Source organism: Dipodomys spectabilis, unplaced genomic scaffold, assembly GCF_019054845.1.
Source record: "Dipodomys spectabilis isolate Male_0828 unplaced genomic scaffold, ASM1905484v1 ptg000002l, whole genome shotgun sequence".
NCBI lineage: Eukaryota > Metazoa > Chordata > Mammalia > Rodentia > Heteromyidae > Dipodomys > Dipodomys spectabilis.
This window is the reverse complement of record NW_024870679.1, coordinates 57095627-57122272: the sequence shown is the minus strand read 5'-3', so window position 1 is coordinate 57122272 and position 26646 is coordinate 57095627. Positions and strand designations below refer to the sequence as shown.

General features: G+C 52.4%; 1 protein-coding gene across 1 annotated transcript; it reads right to left on the bottom strand.

Moving 5' to 3' along the window:
- Window positions 1–1306: 1306 nt before the first annotated feature.
- Podn (podocan) lies at window positions 1307–26255 on the bottom strand. Its single transcript, XM_042684959.1, has 11 exons — window positions 26177–26255; window positions 19234–19509; window positions 17693–17786; window positions 14811–14875; window positions 13525–13634; window positions 12776–12932; window positions 12462–12577; window positions 10825–11482; window positions 5218–5366; window positions 4128–4347; window positions 1307–1986 (listed from the first exon to the last, which is right to left on the bottom strand). The coding sequence occupies exons 2-10, from the start codon at window positions 19507–19509 to the stop codon at window positions 4155–4157; spliced, it is 1818 nt and encodes a 605-aa protein (XP_042540893.1). The 5' UTR covers window positions 26177–26255; the 3' UTR covers window positions 1307–1986; window positions 4128–4154.
- Window positions 26256–26646: the final 391 nt, after the last annotated feature.

Below are 26646 nucleotides of genomic sequence, written 5' to 3'. Positions count from 1 at the left end.
GGGTGTGTTTGGTGGGGTCAGGAAGAGTCATACACCATGAGATTCATGAGGACACCAAGGCCTGGGAGACAACAAACAGGCTTCTATAAGGTCCCTGAGGAAGAGGGGGCTCAGGAGGGTACCTGTTCCTCTTATCTCCCCAATTCCTGAACTATATCCATCCTTCTTCAAGTGTCAGAATCTAAGAAGTACAGGAAAGGCCTAGGACACAGCCTCCCACTGCAGGTTGGGGGCTGGAAGACCACTTGTTGAGGCCTAGACACTAGGAGAAGTCAAATATCGAGCTATCAATCGCTGCCACTTTCATGTGGACAAACTCATTTGCCTCTTCCCTGAGTTCCCAAATGGAGCTGGGTACCTATGGTTCATGCCTGTAATCCTAGCTACTCAGGAGGCTGAGAGCTAAGGATCAAGGTTCAAAGCCAGCCTGGGCAAGAAAGTCTGTGAGACTCATCTCCAATTAACCACCAAAAAGCCAGAAGTGGAGCAGTGACTCAAGTGGTAGAGCATTAGCCTTGAGCACAAAGGCTCAAGGACAGTGCCCAGGCCCTGAGTTCAAGCCCCAGGACACTCTCTCTCTCTCTCTCTCTCTCTCTCACACACACACACACACACACACACACACACACACACACAGAGTCCCCAAATGGAACAATGAAGTCTGCCCTGTAAGGTAGGGGGTTGCTCTTTGGTGGAGTGGGTAAGAGTACACTTACACACCTCCACTGGTTGAGAGGTCACTACTTCTTGGATGTCTCAGTCCACAGCAGGGAAGCTCTGCCCATCACAGTTTTCCTCACTCAAAGCTAGTGCCACATCTGCAACTTCCTATCCCAGCCCACTCTGCCCCTGCAGAGCCCTTGTTCCCAAGTCAGCTCTGTCCCAGCTCCCAGGAACTACCTCCTGTCCCTTTCCACCTCTACAGATAGACACCATCATAATATCTCCGGGGTACAGAGGTGGCCCTCTTGGCAAACCCTAAGCAAAATCAGGGAGGTCCTCTACTTGGACACTCAGTATCTGGGAATGCAGAGCGAGCTCTCAGGCCTAATGAGTGTGGTGGTCCCAGCCCTACCTGATGATTCTTACCGCTGAGGGCCATACACCTCCCACACCTCCTCTTCTGCCACTAAGCCCCCATCTCCCGCACCTTCTGCTTCTCTTAGGGTCCCCAAGAGCTGCTGGTCTCACCAGCAGCTGAGGACCTGTATCCCACCCCAACCCCCCCAAGCAGATGCCAAATCAGCACTTTCTGGAAACACAGACAGACACTGTGTGCTGCGAGGGCAAGGGTCATGCTTTTATATTAGTTTTCTGTAATAAGAAAAATCGACTTTAACATTTTTACAAAAAAAAATTCCTTATAAAACAAAATCGAAGGCACCAAAAATTTCCCTGCAGACCCAAAGAACAGAATGTCTCCTAGGAGCATCTGGGCCCCTCCTGCCTGGCTCCTCCTGGCTGCAGGGTCTTCACCTCACTCTTGCCCAAGGTCCCCAGGAGCACTAAAAAGCCTCCTGCTGTCCTAGTGGGCTTGTCCATCAGAAAGCACTTGTGGCCAGCCAGGACAAGTCATGGAGAGGCTCTCGTCCATGGTGTCTTCTCCAGGGGACAGACGGACAGATGGACAGTGTGCAAGGCAGGGGGTGAGCTGTTCTGTCCAGTTCTGGCTGGGAGCAAGAGCTGTCAGTGACAAAGGCCATGGAGGATTGTTTGCACATGACTGTGTTTGTGGAACATCCGTGTGACAATGGGGGGGGGGGAGGAGGGGGGCACCGCCTGAGTGTGCCAGACCCTTCTGGAGCCTGCATGGCTCAGAGGGCAGGTGTGGCAGCAGTGGTGGCCTGGACTGGAGAGGACTGTTTGGAGGGTGGCTCGATCTGTGAAATGCAGGGTACCCCCATGGGTTCAATGCTGAGCATGGCAGAACTGGGGCTCGCAGGGCACAGGCCTGTGCTGCAGAAAGGAATCCAGTGGTCCATCATCCTGCAGAATACATAACAGAATCAGAGTGAGCACAGGGCACACCCACAAACACACAAAGCAGTCATAAGCAACCTGGGGGAGGCCAACTAGAGGTAAGGGGGCCCTAAAGGAGGTAGTCTGGGGAGCAGACAGGGAGGGACAGTTGCCCCTGAGAGCCTAGAGCCAGAGGGAAGTAACCATGGCGTCATGGATGGGAATCTTTTGCGTGTACTGGCCATTCCCTGAGGCCTCTTCCTGGGGCCCTGGTCACCTGACCTGACCAGTGCAATGTCCTCCAGAAAGGGAAGATTCTTCTCCACCCCAGAACTGACAGCTCCCTCCCTGCAAGGACCATGAAGGCCTCACTAGTTGGCCTGTCACTTCTGCTATGTGAGGACAATAGCAAAGAAGGAGCTCCATTTCCACAGCATGGCAGGGAGAGATGGAGAGAGGGAGGGCACCAGCTGCTGGAGCAGTGTCTCTGGGGCCTGCCCCTCCATGCTCAGAACCCAGGCAGATGCTTCTCTCGGTTATCAACATGAACCGCTCCCCTGACTCTGTCACCCATCACAGGGTGTCCCCATCCACCTGCCCACAGCTGTGTAGGCTCCTCTCCGCCCCAGGCATCTTCTTCCTAACAGCAGCTAGCAGCCTGCTTCCATGGCTACATCCAGGCTCCATGACCTCAAGCATACTCAGTCCTCTATAGTCAGGACCAGGACCACAGTCATTCTCTGGTTACTACAGTTGATTTCCTTGTTCTAAAATCTCAGCCATAGGTGGATCTATCTTCTCTATCCTCCCTGGTCTGCTAAGCACCTCCTACTACATGCAGAAAACAAGCTGATGTGGCGTCGTATCTGGTCACCAAGCCAGTGATCTGCTACGACTGCCCCAATGGGAGAAGCGCTGGCTTGCAGTCCTCACAGCTGCCTTCACCTGCTCTTCCTCTCATGGCACCCCCTCCTGCCCATAACACCACCCCCATCAGTGGTCACCCCAGCTCCAGCCCTCAAGGGGGCATCAAGTAAAGTCAGCCCTTCCTGAGCTTCCTGTAGTCTCCCCCCTTCTGCCCTGTCTCAACCCCTCTCAGCCAGATTCCTCCCCTGCCTTTCCCATCACTCTGCCATGCCTATCTTGTCCCTATGATGACTCTGTGTGGATAAACCCAGCGGGTTCTCAGCGGTACCCAGCTCCCTCTGCCTTTCCCCAGTACTGACACAGCCAAGCCTCACTTCTGGAGAAGTCTGTGCATGTGTGAGTCAAGTACACATATGTGTGTTTTGTGTAAGGGCCTATGTACACATAGGTGTGGGGACACTCACACGCAGCCACACGTGTGTGTGCAAGTATGTACATGTTCTGTGCCTGTATGGTGTAGACTCTGTGTGTGCTCTGTGAATGTGTACATAAGTATACCCATGAGCACTTGTGTGCTGGTATGTGTATATCCAAATGTTGTACACATGTGTAGGTGCCTCGGGGCTGGGAAGGTGGCTCAGTGGTAGAGCGCTTGCCTTGCATGCCAGAGGCCCTGGGTTCGCTTCCTCAGCACCACATAAGCAAAAAGAAAAAAGCTGGAAGTGGCGCTGTGGCTCAAGTGGTAGAGCGCTAGCCTTGAGCTGAGGAGCTGAGGGACAGCGCCCAGTCCCAGAATTCAGGCCCCATGACTGGACCCAAAAAAACAAACAAACATGTGTAGGTGCCTGTGTTGTGTATGTGCGTGATCTGGCTATGACCATGGCTCTGTGGCTCTCCCACCTCCTTTCCTGTCTGTTCTGATTCAGGTGTCCCCCTCACTCACTCTGAGGGCACGCACCCCATGCTTGCAGCTCCAGCGCCTGCTTCAAGGCTGACAGTACACTGCCTTCTCCAGCCCAGATCTCACTCCTGAGCTTGACCCTCTGGTGTGGGGCTCCCACCACACGCCACACGTGCCCCACACGTGTTCCACATGTGCTGGCCTCCTCAGCCTCACAGTTAAACCCTAGTCTCTCACCCAGGGCCTGGCACACCTCCCTTGTGAAATGAACAGACTGTTTTGCAAAATGAAGGAAGGACAGAAGGCAGAGGGTACAGGATGGACAGAAAGATCCTCAAGCGGAGTCAGGGATAGGAACGTGCGCTGAAGAGAGCCAGTGCTACCCCGCACAGATGCCTACCAAGGTCGGATAGGTATCACCACTTCACTATCTCTTTTCTTCTTCTTCTTCTTCTTCCTCTTCTTCCTCTTTTTCCTCCTCTTCTTCTTCCTCGTCGAAGCAACCAGGGTCCTTGGGAGCTCCAACAAATTCAAAGTTGCCTTCAATGTCTAAGACTTGCAGATGCTTCAGTCTCTGGAAGGCACTTTCCACCACGGAGCCCATGGCCAGCTTGTTAAACCTGCAGAGCCACCGCACAGGGGTCAATGCCAGAAGCCCAACCACAGGGGCCTCATGCCTACCCACCTCAGAAGGTAAAGGGGAAGGCAGGGCCCTTGGGAAAAAAGTCTGGTAGGTGGTCGAAAAGTACATATGGTTAGAGCTGGGGATCGCTGGGGTATAGAGGACTGCTGGGGTATCATCACTAAGGTGAGAGGCAATCTCCCTTTGCTCATACTCAGTCCCACTTGGGGAGTAGACATGGGAGCCAACAATGCTGTTCTCTGGCACTAACACAAGGCCAGGCTGGCACCTAGGCAAGGCCATGGCTGAGCTGCCCAGGGACATAGTCAGCCTGTGGGAAGGCAAAGACTGTGGCTTAATGGCAGTCTACTCTACCCTCTGCAGCTTAGCTTGAGCATGTCATACCACCCATGTCACCAAGCCTTAGGTCTTCTGTCCTCCCCTCCTCTGTTCTGTCTCCTGTTTCCTGGAGGGGCAGGGGGAGAGAAGGCACGAAGAACCACTCATCTCTGGGCAGAAGTTCTCATGGCTTCCAGGGGCTGTGTCCTTCGACTCATCCTAGTCCCAATCCAAATCCCCAGAAGCCAAAAAGGACCAAGATTCCTATATCCCTGGTGTGAGGCCTAAGCCCAGCCCAGCTAGCTTGCACTCTGCAACCACTGTTACTCTCTGGGTCCAACTTTTCCCAACTGTGATATGGGAAGATGCTCTCCAGGAAGATAGTCCAGGGTGCTGGACTATCACCACATGAACCTGACCAGGGCTGTCCTCTGTCCCCATCCTGCAGGAAGCAGAGGCGAATGGGGCCCAACCTGATGTAACTAGGTGGCCCCGAGGGGCACATGCAATGCCCTGGGGGCTGGCCTACCTGAGGAAGATCCCCTTGAGGTTGGGTGTGGAGTGGAAGGCATTGGCAGGCACACTGCTAATCTTGTTGTTCTGCAGGTACAGGTACTCAAGAGACTCAGGAAGCCCTTCAGGGATCTCTGTGAGCTGATTCCCAGCAATGTCCAGCAGCTGTAGAGGGGACAGGGAGTCAGGGACCCCTACCTATACATCGCACTTAACAGATTTGCAAAACTCCCCCTAGCCCCTCAGCCTAAATCTAAATCTAATGACAACTCCATAGAGGAGAAGAGTCTATACTCCACATGAAATGGAAGCGCAGAGAGCAAAGGAGGATACTCTTAGGAGAGGACACAAAGGTGCAATGCCTATGTGCCTTTGATCACATAAAATATTTATTGAAATGAATGCCAGAAATGGAAACAAAAGGTTTCTTCTTCATTATTGTTTCTGTTTTCTTTTCATCTTGTTTATCTGTCTTGGGTGGGGGCGGGGAGTAAGGAGGACACAGAAACAGGGGGACAAAGGGTGAACAAAAGCAGCAGTGACCGGCTGGGAAGGTGGCTCAGTGGTAGAGCGCTTGCCTTGCATGCATAAGGCCCTGGGTTCGATTCCTCAGCACCACATAAACAAAAAGAAAAAAAAAGCCGGAAGTGGCGCTGTGGCTCAAGTGGTAGAGTGCTAGCCTTGAGCTGAAGAGCTGAGGGACAGCACCCAGGCCCAGAGTTCAGGCCCCGCAACTGGACCCAAAAAAAAAAAAAAAAAAGCAGCAGTGATGCTAGACATTATGTTGAAAATGAACTATACAACTTGTGGGTGGAGATAGGAGGGAAAAACTGAGGAAGAGTAAGGAAAGGAGTGACATTATTAAAAAAGAAATGTACTCTTGGGCTGGGAATGTGGCTTAGTGATAGAGTGCTTGCTTAACATGCATGAAGCCCTGGGTTTGATTCCTCAGCACCACCTAAGAAAAATTAGAAGTGGCACTGTGGCTCAAGTGGTAGACTGTTATTGTTGAGCAAAAGAAGCTCAAGGACAGTGCGCAGCCCTGAGTTCAAGTCTCAGGACTAGCAAATAATAATAGTAATAAGAATAAACAACTAATGATTCTCTCTCAGAATGGCCTGCATCCTAAATTCAGCCATTGACAAATGCTGGAGGGGATGCGGAGAAAGAGGAATCCTACTGCTGGTGGGAATGTATACTAATACAACCACTTTGGAAAGCAGTCTGGACATACCTCAGAAAACTAAATATAGACCTCCCTTACGACCCAGCCATATCACTCCTAGGCATCTACCCTGAGCAACAGGAACCAGGATACAAGGACACATGCACCTCTATGTTCATTGCAGCACTGTTCACAATAGCCAAGATATGGAAACAACCCAGATGCCCCACTACTGATAAATAGATCCAAAATTTGTGGTACCTATATACAATGGAATATTAGAAAAGACAAACTAATGACATTCACAGGGAAATGGGTGGAACTAGAAAAAATCATTTTGAGTAAAGTAAGCCAAGAGCAAAGAGACAAATGGCACATGGTCTCCCTGATATGTGGATGTTAAATACAAAATGTAAGGAGATATGACAAAGTAAACAGGACTCGAGAAACAGAAGGCCTCCACAATGTCGTATCATTACTAAATGACCCCATGCTGCTGACCAATATATGGTATATATATACACACATATGAGGGAAACTAGGAGAAGGACACAGAATCAGAGGGAAACAGAGGGAAACATACAACAGAGGGACCCATCAGCTGCACTGGACATTGATAAAAACAAAGCAACTCAAGGGCAGTGATGGGGGCAGGTAATAAGAGGGATAGAGGGGACTGCCAACACTAAGCAAAAGGAAAGAAATGTACCTATCAGCTGATGTGGAAGAAATAGCTGTATTGTCAAAGCTCATAGAATTCACAAACCTTTTAGACCACAATAATGACAATCTGCCTCATGAAGGTTAGAATGTGTTTGTACCTTTAACTAAGTATCACTGTCTCACAATACTATGAAATTTGTAAAATGTATGTAATCACTTAATCACAATAAAAAATTTTAAAAACTAATGATTCTCTCCTATCAACATAATAGTTAATTAAAAAAATTAAAACAAACCAGGTGCCAGTGGTTCATTCCTGTAATCCTAGCTACTCAGGAGGCTGAGATCTGAGGATCACAATTCAAAACCAGCTGGGAAAGCAAAATCTGTGAGACTCTTATGTCCAATTAATCACCAGAAAACTGGAAGTGGTACTGTGGCTCAAGTGGCAGAGCACTCACCTTGAGTTGAAGAGTTCAGGGACAGTGCCCAGGCCCAGAGTTCAAGCCCCATGACCAACAAAAATAAAAATAAAAACAAAATTAAATTTAAAATAAAGAGATGCTCAGAGAGCATAAGTGAACTGTCCAAGGCGCCTGACTACAAAGCTTTGTTCTCACTAACGTAAGTAGGTCCCACCTGTCCCCTTCCACCTCTTCACGTGCAGTCAAAGCCAAGATGTTGCTGGGAGCTGGTGGCTCACGCCTGTAATCCTAATACTCAGGAAGCTGAGACCTGAGGATCCAGGTTCAAAGCCAGCCAGGGCAGGAAAGACCACGAGACTCTTATCTCTAATAAACCACTCAGAAAACCAGAAGTGGTGCTGTGGCTCAAGTGGTAGAGCACTGGCCTTGAGCTGAAGAGCTGAAGGGTAACACTCAGACCCAGAGTTCAAGCCCCACAACTGACAAAAAAAAAAAAAAAAGCCAAGATGTTTGGGAATCATAGTCCTCCCTAGCAATCTTATCATTTTATCAGAATAAAGACCTGTGAACCTTTGAACCTTTCCCCATGGCCCTAGATGGGGGCAGGGACAGGCAGGCTTCTCGTTGATGGGTATCTTGGGCCACATATGCAGGTGCTAGGAGTGCATGGAGATAGGGAATGGGCTTCTCCTACAGTGGCTGTGCCCTGGCTCTGTGCAGCTTCTGCCTCTCACACTGTCAACGTATCTCACCAGATCCACACCCAGGGCAGCCAGGGGTGGGGACTCCACCGTCTCTAAGGCCCTTCTTTACTCTGAGAGGATGAGGCTCAGGGTCAGGAAAATGAGAATCCTATATCCTGATAGCAGGTGAGCTGGCATGAGGATCTGAGGGGAACATAAACTTCCACAATTTAGGGAGTCTCTCTGTCCCCTCCCTCCACACAGCTTCCCCATGTGACCCACAGAACTTGGTGCCCTTCCCATATCTCAGAACTTTCTCAGGAGATGACTGCAGAGAAGGACTCAAAACCTGACAAGGACAAGCTGGTAGAATTGCCTCTGATAAGGGAGGTAGGAAAAGAGGGAGGGAGGGAACAAAGGAGGGAGGGAGGTGAGGGAGGAGGGACCTGATGCAGCCATGGCCAGAGAAACATTTCTGGGCCAGCTGGGGCAGAATAGCTGCCTATAGAAAGATCCAGTAAGAAGAATTCCACCTCTACACACCAGAGATCCCCATTGAACTTCTCCAAGCCCAGGGTGGTACTTGGCCTGCCCTTCACTGGCAGTGTGTACTTAGGTACACACTCCTGAAGGGGAGTGGCCCTCTAATTGTCTTAGTCCCTAGGAGGTCCCTAGATCTAAACTGTGTCTAGTACATGGGAGAGCTCATCTAAGATTGTGAAATGAATGAGTGAATGAATGAATGAACAAGTGAGTAAATAAGTGGATAAATGAGGAGATGTTACCAATGAGAAAAAGTGGGGAAGATCCTTCCAGCAGAGGAGCCAGTGTGCCAGGATCGAGCATGAGAAGGCAGGTGCTTTTCAAGACACCTTTGATTGAATAGGGAGTATCAAACTAGTGAATTCCTAGGAAGCTGTGGGTTCAAGCAAGAAGTAGGGTTCCCTGGCCTAGGGTATGGGCAGCCAGGGTAAAGAGAAGGGGACAGACTAGAGCCATAGTAGCACATCTGGGTCGGGTGCAGGTGGGCTGCTGGAGGCCAGCAGCAGTGACTAAGAGGTTGTAACATCCTGAGTGAATGTCATCACGTTCCATTAGGGCATTAGAAAATACAGGAGCGGGGCTGGGGGATTAGCTCAGCGGAAGAGCGCCAGCCTGGTGAGTGCAAGGCCCTGGGCTTGGTCCTCAGCTCTGGAAAAAAAAAAGAAAATACAGGAGCAACTGGCACCAATGGCTCATGCCTGTAGTCCTAGCTAATCAAGGGACTGAGATCTGAGGATAGCAGTTCAAAGCCATCCTGGAAAGAAAAATCCATAATCCTCATGTCCAATTAATCAGCAAAAAGCCAGAAGTAGGCTGGAAAGAAACATGGTGTGCTTGCCCTAGCATGCATGAAGCTCTGGGTTTGATTCCTCAGTACCAAAGAAACAGAAAAAGCTAGAAGTGGCACCTTAAGCAAAAGCTCAGAGACAGTGCCCAGGCCCTGAGTTCAAGCCCCAAGATTGGCCAAAAAAAACAAAAAGCCAGAAGTAGCTCAAGTGGTAGATTGCCAGCCTTGAGCAGAAAAAGCCAAATTAGAGAGTGAGACCCTGCTTCAAGCTCCAGTACCGATGCATACAATACACACAAATACAAGAGAAAGACGTATGACAGGTGTTGAGCCCTTTAAGAACAAGCTCCCAAGGAATCACCCAAAGGGTAGCATAGGCAGCTGGACCTGGCAGCTGGCTTTCAGCAAGGAGGTCAGGGCAAGGAGAAACCTAGCTGAGCTGCAGACCAGCAGCCTTTCCCACACCACCTGCTCTGCCCCAGGGCTGACACCCACTCCCTACATTCCACATAGGCACCCCAGTCCTGGCATTAGGTTTGAAGAGCTCACACCCCACAAGCAGTGCCCCCAAGGCTACCATATCCAGGGAGGCACAGAAGACTGAAAGTCCCACTCCTTATTCTAGCCTCGGGGGCAGACAACAGATAGCCTGAGGCCTGGAAGGGTAAAGCTTATGGAGAAAAAAGGAAAACAGACAAACAAAAACAATGGAGGTCTCCAAGAAGGTGGCATTTGAGCAGAACCCCAGAAATAGCAGAGCAAGCCCTCAGGATGTCTTATGGGAGGGGACAACAATGCAGAGGCCCAGGTACCCTGGCTTGTGAGAGTGGTTTTGGGAAGACATCAGAGAGGCTTTGAAAGGCCAAGGTCAAGGGCCTGGTCCCCTCCAGGGCCCTCTGATCAGTTTTCTCCATAGCCCTTTCTCATTGAATGGGTTTACTAGTTACCAAGGCATCTCTATCAGCCTCTGCCATGTAGCCATACCCCTGGATGGCTCCAAGATGCCTGGGGAATCTTGGCCCCTGGGGCAGGGACTCCCCCACCCCACACACACACACATGCACGCACACCTACTTGGCCCCTGGCAGAATGGTGAGGTCAGCATGGCTAATTCTCCCCTCTCCCCAGGGCCCAGCTTCTCCAGGCACCTACTTCTGTACTTGCAGGGGTCCTCCTGATCTATGGGTCCTATCTGCAGCCATGACTGCCCATCTACCTGATGGTGAAATAGCTTCACTTTGCTACCCCAAAGGAAGCTCCCTCATGGCTCAGTTCTCACCCAGCCTCATCAGATGAGCGGGCTCAGAGCAGACCTACTAGTAGTCCCCTCTCTATGCGTGGCTCAGCCCCTCTGTACCTGCAGATGCTGTAGGTCTGCCCAAGTTTCTGGTTTCAAGGCTTGGCTCCGCAGCCGGTTGCTGGTGAGGTAGAGCTCCCGCAGCTGGCTCATGCCTGCCAATGCCCCACGTGCCAGGGTGGCCACCTCATTGTTCTTGACCTTTAGCACATGCACATTACGGGGCAGACAGGGCTGCAGCTTGTTGAGGCGATTACCAGACAAGTCGAGTGAGCGCAGCAGGCGCAGCTTGCGAAAACCATCCCGGTGCATTTGCTGACTGGTGATGCGGTTGTAGCTGAGGTTGAGCTCCTCCAGGAAGTAGGTGGTGGCAAAGTCCTCACGGCCAATGCCGGTGATCTGGTTGTGCAGGATCATGAGCGTGCGCACTCGGCGAGGCAGGCCACTGGGCACACGTTCCAGCAAGTTGTTGTACAGATGCACCGTGTGCAGCTTCTTGAGACCCTGGAAAGCCTGCGGGTGGATGCCATCGGCCTGCAGCTGGTTGTTGTGCAGCAGGAGGTACTCAAGGTTGCGGATGGGGGTCAGCACATTAGCGTCCACACTCTGGATGGCATTCTTCTCCAGGTGCAGCAGGACTAAGTTGCGTGGAAGCCCAGTTGGGACCCGAGTCAAGTTGTTGCTGGACAGGTCCAGGTACTCCAGGCTGGAGAGCTTCCTGGGGAGGGATGGGGAAGGGACAGAATAAGGATGCTCAGCCAGAGTCCACGTCACATTTGTTCCCATCATTCTTCCCAAGTAGGGCACTGCTGCTCCAGTGCTGCATCTCCCAACTGGGGACGTCTACTCAGAGTATCCCTTTAGGATACTCTGTAGTTGTATAGGAACGATCTAGGACAGTTTTGGACACATAAGAGTTGGTTTGAGTCTTGTATTAGCCTTTTGTGGCTTTCCTGGGCCCAGAAAAATGAAAATACATTTGCCTTCAACAGGAATGTTTGAGTTTGCACTTTGTGTCAAGGAGCCAGTCTCCTTCTATACTCCCTTGACTCCCTGGACTTCCTGCCATCTAGTCAGCCCTTGCCTAGCTACATACATTATTGTTCCTGGGGATGTAAATGTCAAAGAGCTGGTGCCTGTGGTGGACATCTGTAATCCTAGCTACTTAGGAGGCTGAGACCTGAAGATCGCAGTTCAGCCAATGTGGGCAGGAAAGTCCATGAAACTCTTATCTCCAATTAACCACACACACACACACACACACACACACGATGAAATATGGTGGGAATGTGGCTCAATGGTAGAGGGCATGCCTAGCATGCATGAAGCCCTGGGTTTGATTCCTCAGGACCCCATAAGCAGAAAAAGCTGGAAGTGGCACTGTGGCTCAAGTGGTAGAGTGCTAGCCTTGAGAAAAAGCAGCTCAGGGACAGTGCCCAGGCCCTGAGTTCAAGCCCTAGGACTAGCCAAAAAAAAAGCTAGGGACAATGCCAAGGCCGTGAGTTCAAGCCCTAGGACTGGCACACATATAAAAAAAAAAGTCAACAGGGGAATAAGACTCAAAGATCCTTCTCCAGGAGAAGCAGCTAGGAGAAGTGGGTAAAGAATACATAACAGGGTCTGGCTAGGAGTAGGCCACAGGAGGAGCTTGCCAGACACCACAGTGATACTGAGGATGTGTTATGACGCAGACCCACCAGAAGGTCTCATTGTCCAGGCCCTGGTCAGTCAGGTAGTTATTCTGCAGGTACAGCTCACGTAGGTTGCTCAGTTCACTGAAGGCTCCAGACGGGATCTTCTCCAGTTTGTTGTTCTGAGGATGGAAAAGTGGAGAGGGGAGGGTGAGAAATAGGCAAAGGCCTCAGGATGAGCTGTGAAGAAGCCACTAAGATGGGATTCAGACCTAGAGCACCTAGGTGTGTACTGATAGCCCCACACGAGACCCACACTGAAGATTAGGTCATTGTCTCCCTCTCAGGCCCTCCGGACTCCGTGCCTCTGCCCTCCCTACCTTGAGGTGCAGCTTATACAGGGCAGGAGGCAGGTGCTTGGGCACGTGGCGCAGGAAGTTGCTGGACAGGATGAGGACCTCCACGTTACTGGAGCCATTGAACATGTTCTCTGGGAGCCCGGCATCCGCCAGCTTGTTGTTGTGCAGGTACACAGACCTGAGGAGGGGAGTTAAGGTACAGTGATCACCCCCACTTGGACTCTCCTCAACTCCTGGTCAGGTTGGAACTGAGACCCTGACACTCTCTTCCCATCTGAAGCTAAGAATGCAGAGCTAAATACTGCAGATGCTGACTATACCACCAAGGAAATGGAGATCGGAAGAGTCAATGCCCCACTGGAAATGGGTGGCAGGAATTGGATTTCCTGACCTCCCCCCCCCCCCCAGTCCAGGCACCTCCATACCACACCCCGTGCTGGCAGGGATGGGGCCTCTCAGCAGCTCCAGGAATGTTCTGTCTACTGGAAGATACTCTCTCCACCCAGGCTCCACAGCTCCACACACAGAATTCTCTGTCCCTGACTCCTGGACTGAGCCCTCCTCATTCTTCAGTTCTCAACTGTCTGGATCCTGAGTATCTTTAGCCCCTGGATGTTTCTCCGCCAAGCACTCCCACCCCAGAGGCCTTGTTAACTGCATGGCAAGCCCCTCCTCAGAGGCTGTCTAGGCCCCACATAGGAGGAACAGCTCCACCTTAACCTTTTCCCTTCTTCCATTCTGAGCCCAGGACCCTCCCTCTGACCTCTGACCTCAAATTAGGCTTCTGGCCAAAGGTGAGCCCATAGATCTTGGTGAGGGAGTTGGCAGCAAAGTCCACACTGATCAGGGTGTTTGGCAGGAATCTTGGTGCCAGTGTCAGCTGGAAAGGGAACAGTCAGGTAGAAAAAGGATGAAGGCCAGCTCTGGGCCCTGCTGCCAGCTGCTCTTTCTTGTAGGCCCCTTCACTTGTCCCCGCCCTGCCACCAGGGCTGTCTTCTGTGGAAATCTAACCCACTCCAGGAGAAAGGAAAAAAACAAAACCTCTCTGACTTCCTCACGTCTTGAACCTGGCATTCAAGGCCTCCTAGGCCTGTCCCTACCCTCCTATTCCAGGCTTAGCCTAGGTGGATGGATAGGTGAAAGTTTTTTTTCAGCTGATGCTTACCACTTCAGCAATACCTCCAGCCTTGCTTTCTGTTGGCTAATTGGAGATGGAGTCTAGAGGACTTTTCTGCCCCGACTGACTTTGAACCTCCATCCTCTACATCTCAGCTTTCTGAGTAGCTAGGATTGAGCCACTGGTAGCCAACAGGGCATGACTTTAAAGGTCATTCTAATTTCCCTGCGGAGAAACCCATGAAGAGAATTGAGGAGGGAGAAACTCAGGAGCCAAGAGGCTCCTGATCCAGGAGGCATCCCATTAGACACCTAGGGGAGGTGTTAGAAGCAGGTGGACCTTTGAGTCTCAAGCTGGAGGAATGAGACTAACTGAGACCCTCAGACATGGCCACCTGGGAGAAGATGGGGCATCTTGGGAGAGTTTAGAGCAAGAAGAGGCTGGGCTAGGGTCCTGGGGCACACCAAACATTTTGAGCGTGTGTGCCTTGTACTTCAGTCTTATTGTTGTTCTTGTTATTACTGAGACAAGATCTCCTTTTGTTGTCCAGGTTGGTCTTAAACTCCTGTATGCAAGTGATTCTCCAGTTTCAGTCTTTTGAGTGCTAAGACTATCAGAGAAAACCATTACACCTGGCTGCTGTCTCTCCTCCTGTAGTGTTCTGACTGCCCTTCATCACCTTGTTCAGATGCCACCTCCTCCAAGAAGCACTCCAGTGCTTCCTCGGCGGGTGGAGCGCTCCCTCCCCTGCAGTCCTGAAGCCTTGTCTTCTATCTTCATTATCTAACACGCTCTGATATCCTGACTCACATCCCTACTTCCAAGGGCTGCATCTGAGCAGCACCGGGCCCAGCGGCCCGCTGAGAGAAGGGTTCACAGAAGTCAGGGAATGACAGCAGCAGGAGGACAGGGCAGCACCACCCCCTCCAAGCCCCTCACCTTGTTATTGGCCAGGTACAGGTAATTGAGGTTGTTCAGATGTTCAAATGCCTCCTCCGGGAGCCCTTCAAAGGACAGGTCAGAGCCCAGGATGAAGGACATGCTACAGGAGAACGCGGGAGCCATCCCAACCCCATGCCTTCCCCACTTGCTGGGAAGAAGGAGACAAAGGGGAAGCTGGGATCCCTTTCTGAGAAATTCTTGTGGGCCTGCCCAGCCCTTCTTGTTCCTTACCCACGTGGTCCAAGCACAGAAGGAAGACATTAAGTATCACTGAGGGACTGAGTGACCCGGCCTGACCCTTTGAACTGGAAGGAGTGATCCCCTGTGGGTGGCCACAGGGGTCAGGCCCCTTTCTTCATTCTTAGTACCACCCACAGGTGAGTGGGGGGCCCCTCTGGGCAGGATAGGGGCTCTTCACCACCTGGATCTCCTTTGCCTCCTCTTATACATGTCATGTTGCTGGGAACTGGGCCTCTCTCCAGCCGTGAGGTCGGCCTCTGACACTCAGTCCTGGACTCCAAGACCCCCAGATGCTGGGGCGCACCCAAGTTTCTAGTGAGGGAACAGTTATATAAACTGTGGAGTGGCCCTCGTGGAATACCCTGCTGTGTGGTGTGAAATGACAGCCAGTGAAAGCTTTAGCAACAGGAGAAATGCTGCTGAGCGAATTCAAGTGAAACAAAGCAGGTTATCTTCTCTACAGTAGAATTAGCTATGAACTTGCAAACACTGTGAGGGTTCATGGAGTGGCTCACACGGCAGAGTGCCTGCATGAGGCCCCGAGCTCAAAGCTAAGTACCAAAAGAAAAAGAAAAACTGGTGCTGGTGGCTCTTACCTATAATCCTAGCTACTCAGGAGGCTGAGATTTGAGGATCACAGTTCAAAGCCAACCCAGACAGAAAAGTCCATGAGACTGTTATCTCCAATTAGCCAGCAAAAATAAATAAATAAATAAGCAAGAAGTATGGCTCAAGTGGTAGAGTGCTAGCCTTAAGCAAAAAGAAAACTAAGCAAGGGCTGGGAATGTGGCTTAGTGGCAGAGTGCTTGCCTAGCATGCCTTCTCTAGCTCCACATAAACAGAAAAGGCTGGAAGTGGCGCTGTGGCTCAAGTGATAGAGTGCTAGCCCTAGCCTTGAGCTAAAGAAGCTCAGGGTAGCCAGGTGCCAGTGGCTCACACCTGTAATCCTAGCTACTCAGGAGGCTGAGATCTGAGGATCACAGTTTAAAGCCAGACTGGGCAGGAAAGTCTGTGAGATTCTTATCTCCAATTAATCACCAGAAGACCAGGAGTAGCACTGTGTTTCAAGTGGTAGAATGCTGGCCTTGAGCTGAAGAGCTGAGGGACAGCACCCAGGCCCAGAGTTCAAGGCCTATAAACAACAACAACAATAGCTCAGAGATATTACCTAGGCCTTGAGTTCAAGCCCCAGGACAAAGGAAAGAAGAAGGAAGGAAGGCAGGGAGGGAGGGAGGGAGGGAGGGAGGAAGGGAGGAAGGGAGGGAAGCAAGCAAGCAAGCAAGCAAGCAAGGAGTGCTCGGCCCTGAGTTCAAGCCCCAGTACTAGCACGAAAATAATTAATTAAAAAAATTTAAACCTACAGGGCTGGGAAGATGGCTCAGTGGTAGAGTGCTTGCCTTGCATGCATGAGGCCCTGGGTTCGATTCCTCAGCACCACATAAGCAAAAAGAAAAAAGCCAGAAGTGGCGCTGTGGCTCAAGTGGTAGAGCGCTAGCCTTGAGCTGAAGAGCTGAGGGACAGTGCCCAGGCCCAGAGTTCAGGCTCCACGACCGGACCCAAAATTTAAAAAAATAAAAAATAAAAAATTTAAACCTAAGCCGGGCGCTGGTGGCTCACGCCTGTAATCCTAGCTACTCAGGAGGCTGAGATCTGAGGATCGCGGTTCAAAGCCAGCCTGGGCAGGAGAGACCGTGAGACTCCTATCTCCAATAAACTACCAGAAAACCGGAAGTGGCGCTGTAGCTCAAATGGTAGAGCGCTAGCCTAGAGCTGAAGAGCTGAGGGACAGCGCCCAGGCCCAGAGTTCAAGTCCCACGACCGACCAAAAAAAAAAAAGAAAAAAATTTAAACCTACAAAGAAATGTCTGAGATGGGTTATATGAAAGGTTATACAACTGTGTCAACTTCCTAAATCTCATCAAATTGTACCTTGAAATTGAGTACCTTTTATGATACATAAATTATATATCAGTAAAACTACCTTTTTTTGCCAGTCCTGGGGCTTGAACTCAGGGCCTGGGCACTGTCCCTGAGCCTCTTTTGCTCAAAGCTAGCACTCTACTACTTGAGCCACGGCAACATTTCTGGAATTGAACCCAGGCCTTCATGCATGCTAAGCAAGCACTCTACCATTCGGCCACATTCCCAGACCGAAGCTACCTTTTTAAAAATAAAAGAAAACATACCAAAATGCCAACAGTAATTAGTCAGAATGGCAGGCTTAGAAGGGTTTTTTTTCACCCGTTACATTTCCAAGATTCTCTAACTTAATCATGTACATCAGTCAGGGGAGGGCAGGGGGGAACACCTTAAATTTTGAGGGCCCTGAAACCCTTTGATTCTATGGGCCCCTGTGAATCTATGGGCTCCTGTGAATTGAAGAGTGTGACACGGTCCCAGGAAAGCCTGGCTCCCAGTCTCAGAAATGCTTAGGGCTGGCTTTGTTCACCATCAGGGGAGCCCTTGCACGCACAAAGCCCGTCTTCACGCAGCCCCACAGCCAGGCAAGCCCCGGCCTGTTCATCCCTACACACCACAATCTGCTGGACCAAGCTCTCTTCGTAGGTAGGCACCCAGCAGCAGGCCCAAGTCCCCATCCAGAGTCCTCTAACTCTGGGAACTGAGAACTGACCCCTCACCTTGGGAAGTCAGACGGTTATTCTGGAGGTTCAGAGTCTCTAGTTGCTGCAGCCGAGTCAGCTCCTCAGGGTAGATCTTCTCCAGCTGGTTGTTCTGTGGGGGAGATGGGGGATAGGAACAGCTTTAGCCAGGGTGCTACTGTGCCTATGCTCGGCCTCAATCTAGAGACCATCCCTCTTTTTTTCCCCTTTTTATTTTTTTGTCAGTTGTGGGGCTTGAATTCTGGGCCTGGGCGCTGTCCCTCAGCTCTTCAGCTCAAGGCCAGTGCTCTGCCACTTGAGCCACAACACCATTCCCAGTTTTCTGGTGGTTAATTGTAGATAAGAGTCTCACAGACTTTCTTGCCTGGGCTGGCTTTGAACCATGATCCTCAAATCTCATCTGCCTGAGTAGCTAGGATTACAGGTGTGAGCCACCAGCGCCAGGCTGGGACCTTCCCTCTCTTGGGCCCCTGTTTCAGATTTCTCCTCTTTGACAGACAGTCACTGGGTGTTGGGTCATATAACACTGGGGTTCAGCAGGGACCACAAATGAGCAGTTTCAGGCTTGGTGGGCCATCTGACCCCCTTAAGCCCCTCCCCTGGGTGTCCCTGCTTGGTGAAGGGTGTTTGCAGTTGATCCCTAAGCAGAAATCACTTTGCTTCTCTTCCTTGGCCCTGTGGACCCCTCCCATTAGAATCTTTGAAAACCTGGAATCTTTGCCCACCTCTTTTAGGAGCCTTTCTGGTTTGGGTTAGGGAGAATTGGGAGCTGACTCCAGACCCCATTATCACAGGCTGATTTCTAGCTGACTTCTCTACTTAGGTCTCAGCCTTGTGCAGACAATGGGTACCTGCAGGGTATCTGAGTTCTCCCTTTGTACCTAGCACCTACACAGAACCAGAGGCTCCAAGCAAGTTACCCAAGAGACAGTTTGGATGAAAGCAAGAGCAAATAAACTACAACAAAAGCTGTCAACCGTTCTTCTTGGGCATCCTGACCTAGATCCCTGCAGCTGCCAGCCTAGTCCCACTCGCCAGGATTGTGTGGCCATGGGTCACTTTCCTTCACTGGACCTGATCTTCTCTGGAAAGGAGTGACAGCCTCTTTTTCTCTCTCCCCCTGGGACCATCCTGAATGCACCAGGAAGGCCCTGCCCACTTCTCAAGGCTCACAATGTGGTCTGTATCTCAGCAAAGGTGAGCACTCTGTGCTCTGAGACCCCAAGCTCTCAAGCTGGGTCATTGGCTTTGGTCTTCCTGACCCTGGATGGCATCTGCGGTGCCATAGCCACCTGAGAGCAGGTCATCTGTATGTGTTATTGTGACACAGAGTCTGCCACCACACGCTGGGCTGCATCTCAGACTCCTTGCAATAAACAATCAGGCTACAATGTCCGATGCTCTGTGAGCAGGTCGAGAACAGGACACCATGAGTCTGACCTGCAGGAAGGTAGGGCTTGGAGCCATACATGTTAGAAGCACATTCTGTATGTGCGTATATGCGTGTGTGCTGGGGTTCTGAGACAGCAATGACGTAGGCAGGGCCTCATGAGTCTCACCTGCAGGGACAGACGGTAGGTGTGTTCAGGCAGGTCTCCTGGGAACTCCCGCAAGTCAATGCCGCCACAGTCCACAACCCCCTCCTGGGAGCAGGAACAATCTCGGGGACAGTCGATGGGGCCTGAGGTAGGCCGTGGATCCTCAGAGGTCAGGACTAGCACAGGCTCCTCCTCCACAAACTCATCCTCCTCAGTGTTCAGTCCCAGGAGCAGCTGAGGCATCAAGAGCAGCAAAAGCAGCAGCACCCTGCTCTGGGTCATGGTGTCTGCTGGCATCTGTGGGAAGAGCAGGTCAGGGTCACCGTGTCACGTGGTAATGGACTGTATACTGGGCACATGGCTAGCTCCCTGGCAATTCATGAGGAGCCCTTCCTGGACACAAGGATCTTCCTAATGCCACCTCTTCCTTCCTACCCCCCTGCACCCCATCAGGGCTGCCTTTCTAAAGGGTAAGCGTACACAAAGCCCAGGCTACAAAATCTTCTACAACCCTCACAAGGCTGGTGGGTCCTGAGGAATTTGTGCGTTCATTTTCATAGAAGGCAAGCTGAGGCAGGACCTAGACTTCACCAAGATCCTGCCACCCTGGCACAGGCGGTGCAGGGAGCCCTTGGCCTTCCCTCGGCACCAGCAGGGGTACGCAGCCCTTTAGTTTCTATTCTAAGATCTTCAGCACTCAGCTCTGCCTCTCCTCCGGCTGTCCTCTCCCCAACCAGCCCAGTTACAGAAGGCTGTTGAGTGGTGTTTCCTCCAGGCCTCTTCATGGAATGTTCCTTCTGCCCCAAATGCCCTTCCCTCTCTCATGCAACAGCAGTGTTGTGAGACGTATGAGTTCTCAAAGGCCCATGGACAATTCTGTGAGTCTGAGCACAGGCCACATTCATAGCCTGACAAGAGCTAGCCCCAAAGCCCACTCCTGAGGCCAACATGCTCTGCTTCCCTCACAGGGCCCAGTGTGCTCACGTGACCACTGCCAGAGCAGGACACCACTCGTCCTCCCCCCCCCACACACACATCCCATGGTCCCAGTCAGCCTGAAGATGATGCTAGGGTGTCATTGTCCCCAGGGTCCTACAGACCTGGGCTTGGCTCAGGGGCGGTTCCCTGAGCTCTCAGTAAGGGACTCACTCGGACAATGTGTCTGGCATGTGAGGACTTGGGACATGTGGTAGTCAGGAACCCTAAACCCAAGTCCCACCATTAAGTGGCTCTCACCTTCCTTAGCGGTGCCAGGCAGGCACAAAGTCTGACTCACGCTCCTGTGAGAAGTCATCTTATGGCAGATACAGAGCGCCTGGCACCTGTTAGGTGACAGGAGCCACCACTGCTACTGCGGTGACTACAGCCAGTAGCTCCATTGCGTGGACAGGAAGGACACTGGCAAGTGTCCAGGTGTGGGTGTCCAGTCATGCGTAGCACATGGCCCCAGCCAAGCCTCTCCCCCAACTACATCAGGAACCAAACACAAAGCAGCTAGAAGGGTCTGACCAGATGCTGGACCTGAGCAGGTTTGGAAAACTGAAACAGTCTAAGCTCAGTTTCTCATCTGTCCTCGGAGACAATACCAGCGCTGTCTTCCTAAGGAGACCGTGAGTCATCAGTGTGATATGCACAGAGCACAGTAAGTGCTCAATAAATGTCAGCTCTTCCAACCACTACTCATCTGCTCCATAGCCTGGTCCACCCCATCAACTCCTCTAGCATCTCCTGCTTCTTCTTTTCCCTGCTTGGCTTCCCCAGCCCCACATGCTCCCAGAAGTCACTGCAGCTGCAAGCGGCCTGTGACTCCACACTGCCCTGTGGCCGCTGCGCTATTTCACACCACTTTCCTTCCTCAGTTCAGCCAGCTCTCCAAGGTGAGGCCCCGTCCGTTCCCAGCAAGGCACAGGTGAGGGACAAGGACAGCAGCCAGGCCTCTGTGACCCTCCGGTTCCAAATGCCTCAGACTTGAGCCCCCTAGCCTCTTGGCCTCGTAGAAAACCAAGTACAGCACTCACCACTAGTAGGATCCAGAGAGCAGTGAATCAGCATTAGGTGACACTCATGACATGACAGAGTGGCCTTCTGTTCCCCTTTCACACCCACACTGCCCAGCCTCCTCACCAAATGCCTTCTGCAGATCCCTTTTCCCCAGCACCTTAAGAGCCTCACCCCTGGCTCATTCCTGGAGTCCTGGAGCTGCCACAGCAGACTACAATACACTTCCTATCCTTGCCTGCCTGACAAGATTGGGGTTCTAGGAGGGAGTGCGGACCCAGGCCAAAGATTCACTCAGGACTGGTAGCTTGGCTGAGGGCAAAGGTCCAGGAGAAGGAGCTCTGGTCCCTATAAATCCTATGCACTTAAACTCTCTCCCTCACCTTCTACTGGTATCTGTGAAAAATCTGTAAGCTGATGGGTGCTGGTGGCTCACATCTATATTCCTAGCTACTCAGGAGGCTGAGATCTGAGGATCACCATTTGAAGCTAGCCTGGGCAGGAAAGTCTATGAGACTCTTACCTCCAATTAACCACCAAAAAGTTGGAAACGGAGCTGGACCAGTACAAACAGACACACACACACAGACACACACACGCACACACACACATTCATATTATGAACCATAGTAAAAATATTGTCAGCACTTTGGAGATCAGGGACTGAGGCCCCATGGGGACTTAGGCTAGGTGGCCAAGCTGAGTGTCCACCCAACTCTTCAGCATTGTCCCCTGCTGCTCTTGCCTGAGCAAAGAACACCAGCTGCTGGACACCCAGAGAAAGCCTCAGGCAGGCTCCTGGCTTAGGGGCTCCAGGCACCACATATGGCTATGAGGTACTTCAGGTGTGCCTCGTCCAAACTGAGATGTGCTGAAAGTGTACACTGTAATGCCTATAGACTTTAAGACATGCTACCAAAACAAAGCATATCAACTACCTCTTTTTTTTTCTGCTTATGTGGTGCTGAGGAATCGAACCCAGGGCCTCATGCATGCAAGGCAAGCACTCTACCACTGAGCCACCTTCCCAGCCCCTCAACTACCTCTTTAACATTAATATATCTTCTCATTTATCTTTATCAATATAAAGATACATGGTAGTACTTCAGACAAATCGGGTGAAACAAAGTTAAGTTTACCTGTTTGGTTTTGCTCTTTTAGAGATGGGATCTAGAAAATGTTTACATCACATTTGTTGTTTACCTGCTATTGCAGTTAGCCAGTGTTGGCCTAGAGAATTATGTGTAAACTGAGTTTGATAATCCCAGTGTCAACACAAGTTTGATCACAGGAAGCTTGGAATCTGTTAGGGGTCCAGAGAAGCCTAATCTTGCCACAAATGGCTTCCCAGAGGAAGGGATGCCTGGTCTAGCACTTGGAGGGATATGTATCCCACAAAAGGAGAAGAGTATAAAGACCTAGGCAGAAAGAGTCCAGGTTGTGCTGTGACTATAGTCACTAGACTGGAAGCGGAGCTGTGGCTCAAGTGGTAGAATGCTAACCTTGAACTGAACAGCTCAGGGACAATGCCCAGGCCCAGAGTTCAAGCCCCACTACGGACAAAATAAATAAATAAATAAATAAAGTCACTAGACTGTTTTGGGAGAGGCAGAGACTAAAGTAGTCACCACAGCTACAAGTCCTGACCAGATTAGGCTCAAAAGTGAACTTTGTCTCTGGAAGATGAGCAGTGTGGAAGATAAGCATGAAGGCAGGCTGGGATGACAGCCATCTGTGAAGCTAGGGCTCAGGTGAAGGATGATGAATCTGCTGTAGGCAAGGGAAAGTGCTGGCTGCAGCGAGGGAGAGCAGGGGGCGGATCCCAGAAGACATAGGAAAAACAGGTTAAGACTTACAGCATGGTGGCCCCAAGAGCTCTCTGTGTCCGTTGGCTTCCCAGTAACTCTCAGGACCATGAGCCAGGACAGCTCCAGCTCTGCTCACTGATCTGACCTTGGCTGCTGCACCACACCATCTGAGCCTCACTTCCCCTGCAGGGTCCTTTAAGAATGCTGAGCAATTGCCTGTACTCCTAGCTACTCAGGAGGCTAAGATCTGAGGATCACCGTTCAAACCCAGTCCGGGCAGGAAAGTCTGTGAGACTCATTTCTTAATTAACCACCAGAAAACTGGAAGTGGCTCTGTGGCTCAAGTGTAGAGTGCTCACCTTGAGCTGAAGAGTTCAGAGACAGCACCCAGGCCCAGAGTTCAAGACCCACAACTGTCAAAAACAAAAAAAATGCTGAGCAAGGTTGGCCTTGAACAAAAAAGCCAAGTGAGAAAGAAAGGCTCTGAGTTCAATCCCCAGGACCAGCACAAACACAAAAAGAATACTGACAGGGGGCAGTGGGGAGACTGAGCATGAAAAGCCCCCCAGGCCCTCCATGTGCCTGGCCACATGGGGAGTGAGGGAAGGGAGGGCCACGGGGAAGCAGACACCTGGCTTTCACAAGCTTCAATTCGACCTGAATTGGCAATCCCTTGGGACAGAGGGGAAGCTTAAATTGCCGGTGGGCTCTTCCTTGGTGGGGAGCTTTGGAGAAAGGAGGTCTGCTGTGTGAGGTAGAAGGAGTTGCTTCCCCACTCTGAGCTGTTTCCTAGTTGAGGAAATAGACAGGGAAGCTACTTGTAGGATTAAATGAGAGAATAGGCCCAGCCTGGTGCTGGCACCAAGTAGGTATGATATGCCTGAGGAGACTGTTACTGAGAAAGTAACTGAGGTATACTGAACACCCCTCTCCAAATCTCAAGGGCTAACATATATTTGTGGAAGGTAAAGCTGGATGAAGGAATGGCAAGGGAGACCCAAAAAAGAGAGTAGACCCTCATCCCTCAGCACACCTTCTTCCTCCACCCAAAGTCAGTGAAAACTCACTGAGCACCTGCCCTGGGCCAGGATAGCTACAGCTTGCTGATGCCAATGGAAATCCTAGGACTCTGAAGCTGTCTCCCAAGACTGCAGGTTCAAGCGCAGGGGGCTCTCACTGCTGCCCATCCCGGGAATCTCAAATGTCTTTGCTCTGGGGGCCTCTCCCGTCGCTCAGAAGAGTTCAGAGGTTCCTTGGCGCTCCTGCAGCACCCCACCGTTTTACCTTTCACCTCTCAGCTGAGCCTTCCGACTCCCCAGACATGAAGTGGACGCCAGGAAACATTTGCTGAATGATTCGTGAAAGACAGAGTTTAACAAAAATCTGCAATAGCCAGACACCAGTGGCTCACGCCTGTAATCCTAGCCACTGAAGAGGCTGAGACCTGAGAATCACTGTTCAAGGCCAACCTGGGCAGGAAAGTCCACGAGACTCTTACCTCCAATTAACCACCAGAAAACCGGAAGTGCCATTACGGCTCAAAGTGACAGAACACTAGCCTTGAGTGAAAAAGCTCAGGGACAGCATCCAGGCTCTGAGTTCAAGCTCCATGGCCAAAAGAAAAAAAGAAGAAGAAGAAGGAGGAGGAGGAGGAGGAGGAGGAGCAGGAACAGCAGCAGCAGCAATATTATCTAGTGGTCAGCACTCTTTTGTGTGTGTTTCCTTGGACTTGAACTCAGGGCCTAGGAGCTGTCCCCCGGAGCTTTTGTGCTCAAGGGTAGCACTCTACCACTTGAGCCACAGCTCCACTTCCAGCTTTATTGGAGCTAAGAGTCTCCCAGACTTTGCTATCCGGACTGACTTCAAACGGTGGTCCTCAGACCTCACCCCGGCCCCACTAGCTTGGACTGCAGGCATGAGCCACTGTACCCAGTAGGGATCAGCACTTCTGAGTATGACTTAACCAGCAGCAACCCCCTACCCAAGATTCAGGCAGAAGGGACAAAGTACCCTCTCATGTAACTTACGGAAACAGTCACCTGCATGTGGCATTTTGGGTCCTAAGAAGGTACATTAAGGGGCAAAATCCCCAGACTAGTCATGGGATTGTCCCAGGCCAGCCTTCAGGCTCCTCCTTTCCCAGCCTGCCCAAGGTGGAAAGGCAGAAGCTTAGACTGCACACACGTGCCTATCCCAGACCGAGACTACAGCCCACCAGCGCAGAATAGACCCTGGCCAGAGCCAAGCCTGCTTCCCCTCCGCAGCTCAGGCTGCAGCGGCCACTCCTCCCAATCCCCTCCCAGTCTCCTCTTCTTCCACCTGACCACGTGTCAAATATTTAAATGCCACAAACCCACCCCAGCCCAAGGCCCAGGCTGGTGGTTCCACACACCCTCCAGAGCTTCCGCTACTGTAGCAGGAGGGCGCCAACCTTCCCTCTCACCGGTCCCTCCCCTCCGTCCCGCTGCCCCAGCTGCAAGCAGCTGCCCAGACAGACTGACAGGCAGACTCTAAGCCACCAGCTGGGCTGGCTCCGAGAGGGTGCAGAGCTGGGCTGTCGCAACCCAGAGGCCGAGGAAGCCAGGCCCCAGCGCTGGTCTAAGCTACAGAGGCCAGGGGTGCACCGCCCCACCTGTCCAGGAGCCCAAGGGGGTAGATCTCCGTCCCCACTCGGGGTCTCGGTTTCCCCATCTATACAGAGGTCAAAGGTTGAGCTCCCGGGGGCCTCTAGTGAGTTAGTGCGGATGCTCTGGGCCGAGGCTGTCCGTTACCGGGGTGCAAGCCCCACCCCAGTTCCACCTGCCCCCACATTCCCCGTCGCCCGCCGGCGCGCTTCCTCCTCCCCTCCCCATCCGCCCTCAGATTCTTTCCAGATGTGCGCCGCGGGAGGGGCCCCGGGGCTGGGACCCGCCGGAGCCGGACGGGGAAAACACTCCTGCGCGGGTCCCGATCCCAGCACGCGGGGAACGGGGCGAGGGGTGGAGGGGAGAGAGAAGGGATCTCCGACCGCGCCCTCGGGGCGGGGGCCGGGGGGGGGGGTGGCACGGAAGGGGCGAGGCGGGCGGCCCCGCGCGGGGCGGCCTGGGTGCCGGAGAGCCCGCTGAGTCCGCGCCCCGGCGCAGCGCCCGGCCCCCCGGGCCCGCCCGCGCCCCGGTTACCTGCTCCGGCGCTTGTCCGGCGGAACGCGCTCCCGGGTCTCGGCTGCGCTGCGCGGCCGCGAGCGCCCATTCAAGTGGAGCGGTGCCGTCCGCGGCGCGAGTTTTATTGCGGGGGTTCCGTCCTCCCCGCCCCCTCCCCGCCCCCGCTCCCCGCGAGCATCGGCTGCACGCCCTGGGACACGGGCGCGGGGCCCCTCCGCCCCCTCCGCCCCTGCGCCCTCCGGCGCGGCGCCTGGCGGGGGCCTCGCTTCTCCGGGAGGCCGCGTCTCGCACCGGCCCCACTCCGCCCCTGCGGGACCCGCCCGCACCACGCCTCCCCCCTACCCCCCGCAAGATCGCGAAGGCGGGGTGTCCTGCCCGCACCGCTTCCTCGTTCCAGCCCCGCCGCGGTGGAGCCCGACCCTCCGGGAGGCCTCCTCACCTGGGCGGAGAGCCGCGGGCCGGCTGCCTGCACCCCGCGGCCCCCCCAG